The 12,112-nt window shown below is 44.3% G+C and overlaps 1 protein-coding gene across 1 annotated transcript in view; it reads left to right on the top strand.

Annotated features, from left to right (window-relative positions):
* The window catches only part of ANKRD50 (ankyrin repeat domain containing 50), a 51,757-nt gene that overhangs the window by 19,525 nt on the left and 20,120 nt on the right, over positions 1-12,112 (top strand). The window contains exon 3 of the mRNA XM_069978579.1: positions 4,385-4,614. Within this exon, the coding sequence (XP_069834680.1) occupies positions 4,385-4,614 (230 nt within the window). The remainder of the gene's footprint in view (positions 1-4,384; positions 4,615-12,112) is intronic.

Raw genomic sequence — 12,112 nt, 5'->3', positions numbered from 1 at the left:
GAACTGTCCAGAGCAGGAGCAAATCCTCATAGAAAACCTCTCCTGCTCTGGACGGTTCCTGACATGGACAGAAGTGGCAGCAGAGAGCGCTGTGTCAGACTACAAAGAATACACCACTTCCTGCAGGACATACAGCAGCTGATAAGTATGGATAGAGTGGACATTTTAAATTATAAGTAAATTATTGGTTACTTTCTGTAACCAGTTGATTTGAATGAATAAGATTTTCGCCGGGGTACCTCTTTAAAATTAATATTTTAAAAGAGACCTCTGGCTTTGTTCTTAGGGATATGCAGTGAGTTTGTTCAGTATGGTCATACGTTATTTATTGTCCCACATCATTGGCGCATTTATGGCGGTGTCTTAGGTGGTGTTATTGTCCTGTGACCTGAGATTAATAGAAGCTCTGTGATAAAAGGCCGGTCACATCTACAGTGGCTGTGAAGCTTTCAGTGTGTACAGAGGCTCGGCATGAAGACAAGGCCTCTTTCAGTGCGGCCGGGCCGTTTTGTCTCCGCTTTGTGCATCTCACAGTGTGGTTCAGTATTGATGCAGGTTTAGCCATAGTAACCTGTATATGATATTCAGCTGTAACAAGAATGGCTTTAAGAAGCAGGCGCTTTTCTCCACCTTTTGTGCTTCAAATGTTTTTGTATACGATCCTGCAGGAGGTTTCCTATTCCTATGTATACAGTGCCCTCATGTCCTAGGCTGGAAATTGTATGGTCCGAATTTAACCCTTTGGGCAGTCACTCTAGTCAGTATTTCTCCATGGAAATACAAGTGGGTTTAGGAAAACTGAAGTTAGTTAATACGACTGTATAGAAACTACTGTTGAACTTAAAGAAGATGTACCACCAGGTACGTCCTCTTTAACCTGACACAGGGATAGAACGCGCCGTCACAGGGAAGCCGATCCGTTTTTCGAACCACGGCCCGGTTCCCCTATACGGCGCCGTTCTTTCCACAGTTACCGGCCGGTTCTCAAGCACTGGAGGTAGGCCGGCCCACCCCCAGTGGGAGGGCATTCCCTCCCCTCTATGATGCGGCTCCTTTGTTTCTAACGGAGCCGCGTCATAGAGGGGATGGAATTCCCTCCCACAAGTGGTGGGCTGGCCTACCTCCAGTGCTTGAGCACCGGCCGGTAATGTGTAAAGAACGGCGCCGTACAGGGGAACCGGGCCGCGGTTCCAAAAACGACAGCGGCACCGGCTTCCCCGTGACGGCGCCGTTCTATCCCTGGGTCAGATTAAAGAGATGTACCTGGTGGTACATCCTCTTTAAAGCCCCTATTCCATGGGGCGACTGAGAGGAGCAAACAAGCACTGTTGACGCTCGTTTGCTCCTCGTTCCGCGCTCTGTGCCGCCGCTATTCCACCAGTCGGCAGCGGGCGGGTGAGTACAGAAGGGGCTGCCTGGGTGATTGCTAGATCATCTGGGTAGCTACAGAGAGGATAGCGGTGGTCTGCTGCCGCCACCCCTCCACCACGGAGCGGCGGCAGCAGAATCGCTGCTATCATAGCTGATCATTGCCTTCTATTATGCTGGGTTTACACGTAGTGATAATTCGCCCGATCGTACGATGAATTATTTCGAAGTAACGTTTTTTTTTTTTTTTTATAACGATTAGCGTTTAGATTAATCATTTTGCAATCTCTTAAGCCTATCTCGCACATAGGTTAAATCGGTGAACGACTGTTAACACGGAACGATCTGTGAATTTTTTTTACGAACGGCGATTTAAAAACATGTTGTAAGATCAAAATTAACGATTTCTCGCTTGTCATTTGATCGTTCGCTGCGTTTACATGTGCAATTATCGTTCGATTTCAACGCAGCATTAAACAGGACAATTATCGAATCCAAATCATTCTGTGTTATAGGGCCTTTAGGCTCTATTACACCAAGCGATTATTGGCCGTATTTGGCTGATCATTGCTTGGTGTAATAGCTCCTGTTAGGTAATGTTCACACTGAGGAATCTGGGCGGATCCCACAGCTTATCCCCGCTTACGGCCGCAGGCATCTTCGCCCATGCCATAGACTCCATCCTGTGGTCGGACGGGTTCCTCCGTCCAAAGAACAAACCCCCCCCGCACCAACTCACTGTCGGCACGTATAATAGCGCAGATTGTTGATCTGACAGGTCGACGCTATTTTGCTCCTCACCATGTAATAGGGCCTTTAGTCCTCCTGTACTTTGGCTTTTACTTCTCTAATCGTGTGTTTACACAGACAGATGATTATTGAAGCCAAAATCTGGAATGAATTTGAAAAGAAAAAAGGAGACATCTCAGTCTTTATGACCAATGATATTTATTTGTACCTAACCTGTTCTCTGTCCATAGTCTGTTACTGGCTTTGGCTTCAATAATCTGTCAGATAAATCTGTCTGTGTAAACACACCCTTATTTCAGTTGAAAGTAATCACTCCGCTTAAGACATCCCATAAGATTTCTGTAACTTTGCCCCGGAGAGACAAATAATGCATGGCGTCCTTTGGAGAATTGCAATGATTTAGACCAGGGGTAGGGAACCTTGGCTTGCTAACTGTTGCAAAACTACAACTCTCATCATGTATGGACAGCCAAAGCTTTGGCCGTCCAGGCATGATGGGAGTTGTAGTTTAGTAACTGCTGGAGAGCCAAGGTTCCCTACCTCTGATTTAGAATGTAAGCAGTAATGTAAAAGCAGCTGTATTCCTGACGTAGTGTCTGGCCGCTAGTTATCCCTTTACCCTTCTCTTCACTAAACACACACATCTCGGTATAGTACAGGCTATTAGAGCATGGGAGCTACATACTGTAGAAAACATGAGGTTTTACTCGGGTTTCCTGGTTCCTGTCCTGAAAGTAAGGAATGCTGTGCGCTTCTGTAAAACTCATTACACATACTGTAAAACCTCTTCAGCCTACATCAGTGGGGACTAAGTTTGGATTATCAGAAGTTACGGACTATTAGAAAGTTATATAAATCTTTACAAGCGAAAGTCCTAAGTAAAATATTTTAGTTGTCTGTCAGCGTATTCATGTAACCTCTCCCTCCCCTCACTATATACTTGGTGTCTCATTTTTCTGCAACCTGCTGTCCAGTGCCTGTTGGTAAAGGGAAATCTGACTCTCGGAGCAGCTAGATCAAGAAAGAACATAGGAAGTGGAGGTAGGGGTTGGCACTTATAGGTTAGAGTAAGAGAGTCAAAGAAATCCTGGGCTGTGTATCTGCAGGCTGATCCGGTCTACCTGCTGAAGATGATGTCTGCGAGGTAAATCAAGGCTTCCCTCTAATCTCTCTGGGCCACTGTGCTTTGTGCATGTATTGCTATATGCCCCTGGTGCTGCAATTTTCCTTTCTCTTAAAGTGTCACTGCCGGTTAATTTTTTTTTTTTTTTTTTTTTTTGCAGAAATCAAAAGTACAGGCGATTTTAAGAAACTTTGTAATTGGGGTTTATTAGCCAAAAATGCATTTTTATCATGAAAAAGCAGTTTGAAGCTCTCCCCCCTGTCTTCATGGTTCTCTGATGGAGAGGGGAGGTGTGGAGGGAGATGAAGCAACAGGACAACAAAGAGTTAATTGACAGCTACATCACCAGGCTATCTTCTCTGTCAGCACTGACCTCTCCGACCTCTGAATACCGGCTTTCACACAGGTCCTGCTGTGTAATTCTTTGTGTTCTGCTCTCTGCTGGCGACTAATCTCCCTCCTCCCCCTCCTGTCTCCATAGGTTACACAGGGCTTGACTGATGTCAAAGAGTCGAGATTTCCTGATAATGAGCAGTGGATGAGAGAGAGGAGGAAGGGGGGGGGACCTGGGGAAAGTCTTTTTGAATGCAGATAATGTCATATTTGCCTAATAAACCCAATTACAAAGTTTCTTAAAATCGGCTGGACTATTGATTTCTGCTAAAAAAAAAAAATACAACAGTGACACTTTATATCTCCCAGCAGTAACATAGCTGTTCTGTCTGGTTGTGCTGATTGGTCTCCTTCTAACTGGATGTATTAATCCTGACATACTGTATGTGTTTGTCACCAGGACATTAGGTATTCTCTGGCGCAAAAGTTAATAATGGTTAAGTGTTATTGAGAAACCCGTACCTAAACTTTTCAAAGTCCGGATTCCAAAGGATGTAGTTCAGCGTGACTTCAATCTGCGCTCTGGCAATGACAAGAAACCTGACTGGGAGCAGGTATCGCTGCTGATTTGTGTCAGCAATCTTACTCTGAGGAAATCTACCCTCGGGTTAAGCATTTTGCTTCGCTCGACCTATTTAGCGAACCGGAGATGATTTATTGGTTTCATTTTTTTTTTTTTTTTCTTAGCTGAAGTCAGCAGAAGGGAAGCGTTTTCTGGAGACTGACCTCTGATATTCCTTCTGTTTACAGGTGCGTTCTTCTCCCTCTTCTGGCATTGAATGCTCCTCCTCAAAGTCTTCTGCTGGTGGTGGATTCGGTTGATGAAGGATGCAATGTTACGGAAGGAGAACTCAGACCATCTGGACTATCTGGAACCATAGCTGATCTTTTAGCAACACATCATGAGTTTTTCCCACCATGGTTACTTCTTATATGTTCGGCTCGCAAGCAGAGCAGAACAGTCACTAAAATGTTTACAGGTATGTACTGAAATAACTTTAAAGAGAGCCAAACCCCCGGGGGGGTTATTCTTTAATTTAATTACTATTAACAGTATTTTTTCTCCTAAATATTTTAAATTATTTTCGTGCCCCTAATTTAACATATACAGTGGTGCCTTGGATTACGAGCATAATTCGTTTATAAATAAACGTAGGGTCCTATAAAACAGGCCGAATGCCCGATCATTTTAGTAAATAAGCACCCATCTGCTAGACCTATTAGATGGACCCTTAATTGGGCAGAAAGGGCTGCATGGACATCGTTAGCAATGTCCATGCAGCCCTTTCCCAAACACCTGATACCTTACTTCTCCCTGCTCCAGGCGGTCCTGACCTGTGATTGGCTGAGCGGTCTGTCAGCTGACAGGCCGCTCAGACGCTGCTGCCGCTAGGAAGGGTAAGCTGCGGAACACAGGAGAGAAGACCGGGAAGAGGTAAGGTATCAGGTGTTTGGGCTATTGTCAGTTGTCGGGCACGCATCGCTACGTGTAATTGTCGGCGTCCGTCGATTTTAGGTCCAAACCTAAACCAAAGATCAGCCCATGATCGTTTCATCGGCTGATCGTTGTCTCTATTATATGGAGCAATAGGAGGGCCCTTATGGACAGTTATGCTTTTATGACTGGGCCAGTTAGTATTACAGGATAGTTTCTCTTTAAATCCCTGCATTGCTAAAGCCAAGCATAGAAGTAACCACGTTTTACTATTGTCATTCATTTCATGGCTGCTGTACTTTGTTACCCCACAAGCAAAGGTTATCGAAAAATAAAGACGCCCTCCTCCAAACTTGATTCCAATACCCCCTCCCAAAATGTATGATATTGCTGTATTACATGGCGGTGATTCTGATAGACGACTATCCATGTTATGCAAGGATGGGTCAAGTCCACCAGAACTTGTACTGGGTGGCTCTGTATTCTGGCACATAGAGGGGTAACCAATGAGGGGATGGCACTCGGCGATGTCTATATAGTCTGCTAGGGTGACCCCACGTATGCTTGGTTATAAACAGGGCACATAAAATAACACGGCATACTTCCTTCTCCCAACCTAGTTTTATGTGTGCGGTAGAGTGACTTTTACAATTCTGGTAAAGCGGTCCCATGTTTTATTGCGGCCATTTAATTTCTTAATCGTGTCAGCTTTTTCTTTAATAGCTATTAAAATCACGTGTTTTATTGAGGTTCCAGCCTGTAAGGACCAAGATAATTTATGGGTTTGCAGAGCTATGTTAGCTATGTAAGTTTAACAAAGCGGCCCCTGAGTTCAGTGAAAGACCCCCTTTGCTATTTGCGAAATTGCCCGAGGCCGCGCTTTGCTGGTTGCTCTTTGGTGGCCAAAAGGTCACTCTGCTATTATGCGAGGGAACGAAAGTGCTGAAAGTAGTCAGAAAGCTTTACATGTGCACAATAAACTGGGAAGGCAGAACACAAAATCAATGCATAGAAATGATTGCATAGTAAGAAGCTTAAAACCTAATGGACAACCTGCTTAGCTGTTGTGTGTCAGGAGCCAGGTAAAAGTGTTGTCCCAGTAGTACAGGGTCTGATTAAAGGGGTACTCCAGCAAAAATCTTTTTCTTTCAAATCAACTGATATCAGAAAATTACATAGATTTGTATGCAATATTCCCATACATACAGGGCTCCAGACTAAAAAATTTACCTAGGAGCCATTGGCTCCTAACCTGAAAAATTTAGGCGCCAAATAGAATATTTGGTCGCCAACTTTTTAAAACATGTAAAATTAATGTTATGTTAAATGGGACTTACTGTGTGCAGAGGCCACGGCAGCATCCTCCTTTAGATCCTTTCTTTTCTTAGTTTGAAAACTTTCAACATGGAAACTTGCAACTTGCAGTGTATACATACACACACACTGAGGGAAGTGGTACTGTGCAGTGTATATACATACAGACACTGAGGGAAGTGGTACTGTGCAGTGTATATACATACAGACACTGTGGGAAGTGGTACTGTGCAGTGTATATACATACAGACACTGAGGGAAGTGGTACTGTGCAGTGTATATACATACAGACACTGTGGGAAGTGGTACTGTGCAGTGTATATACATACAGACACTGAGGGAAGTGGTACTCTGCAGTGTATATACACACAGACACTGAGGGAAGTGGTACTCTGCAGTGTATATACATACAGACACTGAGGGAAGTGGTACTGTGCAGTCTATATATACAGACACTGAGGGAAGTGGTACTGTGCAGTCTATACATACACACTGAGGGAAGTGGTACTGTGCAGTCTATATATACAGACACTGAGGGAAGTGGTACTGTGCAGTCTATACATACACACTGAGGCAAGTGGTACTGTGCAGTCTATATATACAGACACTGAGGGAAGTGGTACTGTGCAGTCTATACATACTGAGCTAGACTTATGACTGCAGCCATAGTGACCCCCCACAAGATGTGTATATAGATAGATATATCTCTCACCTAGTGACTAATGCAAGTGACCCCCCTACAATACAGACACCTGAGGGGCCCTGATAATAATAATTGTGCATATATCTATCTCCCAGTGTCTGCAGCCAGTTTGCCCTACACTTATATATATATATCACCCAGTGCAGCCATAGTTACCCCCCGGCTCTCTACCCTGACGTGCTGACACTTGATGCTGCAGGGAGGCCATGCTGACATCTGTAGTCCCCCCGCAGCTCTGCGCCCTTACTGAGCTCTCCAGTAGTGAGGTCCGAGTCGGGTCCTCAGGGTCCCCCGCTATACGTGTGCTTAATGTCCCGCTTAGCGCTTGCTGCAGCCTTCACGCTAATTGGTTCTTCTTTAATTGCGTCATGAGTTTGGGTAGAAACGCGATTGGCTAAAGAATATAGGCGGAGCCAAGGTTGTGAGAGAGGTCAGGGAAGCGCGCGGGAAGGCAGCAGCGCAGCTCATTGTCCTTAAAGAGACAGCGCGCCGCCGCCGGGGCCAGTCGCAAATGGCGCCCAGATTTATTAATCTGGGCGCCATTTGCAATATGTCAGTCGCATTGGCGACCATTTTGGTCGCCATCTGGAGCCCTGACTTATCAGCTGCTGTATGTCCTAAAATAACATTTCTTGCAGGACATACAGCAGCTGATAAGTATGGGAAGACTTGTGATTTTTTTAATAGAAGTAAATTACAAAACTATGTAACTTTCTGATAGCAGTTGATTTGAAAGGATTTTCGCTGACAACCCCTTTAAGGAACCGTCAGGAGCATTGCTCTAACTCAAGGGCGAGGAACCTTGGCTCTCCAGCTGTTGCAAAACTACTGCAAAACTACAACTCCCATCATGCCTGGACAGCCAAAGCTTTAGCTTTGGCTGTCCAGGCATGATGGGAGCTGTAGTTTTGCAACAGCTATAGAGATGAGGTTCCCTACCCCTGCTCTAACAGGCCAACCATAAGTTCCATCGATGACTATTAACTTGAATAGCCACTTGTAATACTACAGGGGAAATATTCTTCTATTCACCAAGGGTCTGAGGAAGTGGACACAGGGTGAATACCTGGCTGCTGTTACAACTCTTATTTTAAAGAGGTAGTACAAAAAAAATTCTTTAAAATCAACTGGTGCTAGAAAGTGCCAGAGATTTTTAATATACTTCTATTTAAAAAAAAAATCTCAAGTCTTCCAGTACTTATCAGCTGCTGTGTGCCCTGCAGGAAGTGGTGTACTATTTTTAGTCTAGAGAGCAGTAGAGGATATCTGTGGAGGTTTGCTACTGCTCTGGACTGTTCCTGTCTCGGGCAGATGTGGCGTCAGGGAGCCCTGTGTCAGACTGGAGAGAATTCACCACTTCCTGCAGGACATATAGCAGCTGATAAGTACCAGAAGACTTGAGATTTTTTTTTTTAATAGAAGTAAATTACAAATCTCTGGTACCAGTTGATTTGAAAGAATATATTTTTTTGTAAATAACCCCTTTTGACACCAAAAAAAGAGCACTACTTCTCTGCATCAGTCCTTCCCACAATGGCACCCAATCCCCCCTGCACACCACTTTCTGGTCTCCTCTCAGTCCACTCACACTGTCTAATGGTGCCCACCTGCAGACTTTCTTGGTAGCCACTTCCCCCTGGCTAAGTATAAGGGTTACTTGGTATATTAGGGTCCTATTACACGGGCCGATGGGGGCCCAATAATAACTGTAAACGAGCACCATTCTGCTAGATCGGCGCTCATTTACTGGGCCTATTACACGGCCCGATAATTGTTTAACAAGTGCTGCATGGACATCCTTACCGATGTCCTTGCAGCCCTTGCTAAACTGGCATGCATTACCTATTCATGGTCCAGGGGTCCTCTTGCGGTCCCCTTCTCCCCGGGTCCCGCGCGCTGCAGCTTCAGAGCGGCCTGTCTTAACTCAGCCAATCACTGCCCGCGGCGGTCCCGGCTAGTGATTGGCGGAGGAGGAGCCCTGCAGCATGGATGGGTAATGTATTTACGTTGCAAATCGTCAGCCGCTGGCGGCGCACCGCTATTACACATAGCGATGCGCAGTTGGTGGCCGACAATTATAGGTCCAAATCTATAATCAACGATCAGCTGATGATCATTGTCATTGTTTACTACATGGAGCCATAATCGGCCGGATAGGGCCAATTCGGCCACTTATCGTTCTGTGTTATAGGGCCCTTAGTCTTTGTACTGTATCTGATATTTTACTGTGAATTACTTGGAACTGGTAATTTAGTGGTTTTAAATGGAAAGTGATGGACATAGGGAAGACCATCGGCAGTGCATGTAAAACATGGATGCATCTGGTTGGGATTATATAGGGCCCGGTGGGACCCTTGCCCCCATAAGCTTCTGTTTTTATTTTACAGTTAACTGGATACTGCTGCTATAATGGGGCCTCCTTTACCGGCATATGATGACTACTATTAGCGTATTGGGACAGCTGGTTTATTAGGGACATGTCCCTGAACATCCTGGCAATAAGAACATGCTACTTTACGTTTTGACTTACTGACATTTTACAACAGATCTACAGACTAGCTGAGGATTCCTAAGCTGCGGTCATTGCTCCTTCCCATCCGAAGCATTTACGGCCATTCCTCAGGATATGCCATAAATGTGTGATAAGTGCAGCTCTCACCTCTGGGACCATCACATATGGTGAGAACGAGCATCCTGTCACCTCCTTACCCAATTGTATTGTCCATAGAATGTAGTAGAGAGGAGGCTACACTATAGAGGCTTCCCACAAACCATACTTAGTTATTACTATGACCATGTGTAGGATTGTTAGATGGATGGGAGTATAATGTTATGTATACTCTTTTGCATTTTTCCTATAGTTTCCTTATACTTCTAGGCTCTTTGCTTATTCCCCTGGCATTAGGGCACTGTTGTATAGTTCCTATATATCTACTGTTTTATTGAAGACAAATATTGGGCTGAATTACTTTTATTTTAAAGGGGTACTTCGACGAAAATCTTTTTCTTTACTTATCAACTGCTTTATGTCCTGTAAGAAAGGGTGTTTACTTTCCAGTCTGACACAGTGTTCTCTGCTGCCACCTCTGTCCGTGTCAGGAACTGTCCCAGAATTGTAGTAAATCCACATAAAAAAACCTCTCCTGCTCTGGACAGTTCCTGACACGGACAGAGGTGGCAGCAGAGAGCACTGTGACTGGAAAGAATACACCACTTTTTGTAGGACATACAGCAGCTGTACTGGAAGACTTGAGATTTTTAAATAGAAGTAAATTACAAATCTATATAACTTTCTGAAACCAGTTGGTTTGAAAGAAAAAGATATTCGCCGGTGTAACCCTTTAAGCCAGTTTTATGCCCGCTTAGTCCCTTCACAGGGAAAGGAAAGAGGAGAAACCAGGATGTATACGATACTAGTTACAGAGCCCATCCGGCACCAAAGAATAAGAAAGCAGGAGCTATGCCCTCACCACCAGTGGACGTTGCTACCAGTACAACTTGGGGCAGTGGTGAGGGAGTGTATTTTAAGAATGACAAACTCTAATAATTGAGGAAAATCTAATGCTCATCTTAGAGGGAAAACCCCTTTAGGGTACGTTCACACTTACCGGATCCGCAGCGTACTTTCTGCTGCAGATCCGCAGCAGATTTCATTTAAATAACTGAACACAGCATCAAATCTGCACCATCAAATCTGCTGCGGATCCTGTAGGTGTGAACGCACCCTTAGGCTGGGTTCACACTATGTATATTTGAGGCTGTATTTGGTCCTCATGCCAGGTCCTCATAGCAACCAAAACCAGGAGTGGATTGAAAACACAGAAAGGATCTGTTCACACAATGTTGAAATTGAGTGGATGGCCGCCATATAACAGTAAATAACGGCCATTATTTCAATATAACAGCCGTTGTTTTAAAATAACAGCAAATATTTGCCATTAAATGATGGCCATCCACTCAATTACAACATTATGTGAACAGAGCCTTTCTGTGTTTTCAATCCACTCCTGGTTTTGGTTGCTATACAGCCTCACAAATACAGCCTCAAATATACATAGTGTGAACCCAGCCTTAGGGTGCGTTCACACCTACAGGATCCGCAGCAGATCTGCTGCAGATTTGATGGTGCAGATTTGATGCTGTGTTCAGTTATTTAAGTGAAATCTGCTGCGGATCCGGTAAGTGTGAACGTACCCTTAGGGTGCCTTCACACGAACCGTATCGCTGCGTTTTTAACACTGCGTTTTTATCGCGGTTTTATTGCTGTGTTTTTGCTGCGTTTTTTACATGCGCGTTTTGATTTTCACATGATTTTCATGTGAAAATCAAAACTCGCATTTAAAAATCGCGATAAAAACGCAGCGTTAAAAACGCAGCGATACAGTACGTGTGAAGCTACCCTTAAAGTCCACGAAAGTTATGGGAAGATCCAAGTGGCGCTCGTTCTACCAGTAGGTGAGAGTCTCCGGCTCAGCCATGTATGAATGAAACCTAATAGAGCAGAACTAAAAAGCAGCCAACCGTCCAACAGTGCAAAAAGTAAATAACTTAGGTGGTATAGAAGCACATCATGCAGAGCTCACGTCCACAATGTTGTCTTTGTGATCGGACGTTGTAATGCTAGGGATAACCAGATATTTTTTGGTTTGCCTATGAATATAGGTAAATGTATAAACAAGCCAATGTTACTATAATTTTTTTAACCCTATCAGGAGTCCTATGTTCTCTTTCACCACGGTGTCTATGTTCATGCGTGTATAGATGCTGGGCATGCTCTCTGTTAGCGGCCAGCTTACCCCATCTCATGAATGTGTTTGTTTCCCTGGTCACCTGCAGGCTCTGAATAGTTATGTGCTGGCTATGATGCCTGTAGTCATGCATTATCCTGAATTGATTCGGGTATTGACTTGCAAACTGTAGCTTGAAAGAATTTATTAGGCTGTTTAAGGAACCTTTTAATTTAAAGGGGTAGTGCACCAAAAAATGTTTTCTTTCAAATCAACTGCTGCCATGAAGTGCCAGAGAT

This window comes from Dendropsophus ebraccatus, chromosome 7, assembly GCF_027789765.1.
Source record: "Dendropsophus ebraccatus isolate aDenEbr1 chromosome 7, aDenEbr1.pat, whole genome shotgun sequence".
Lineage (NCBI taxonomy): Eukaryota > Metazoa > Chordata > Amphibia > Anura > Hylidae > Dendropsophus > Dendropsophus ebraccatus.
This window is presented reverse-complemented; position numbering and strand designations above follow the sequence as displayed.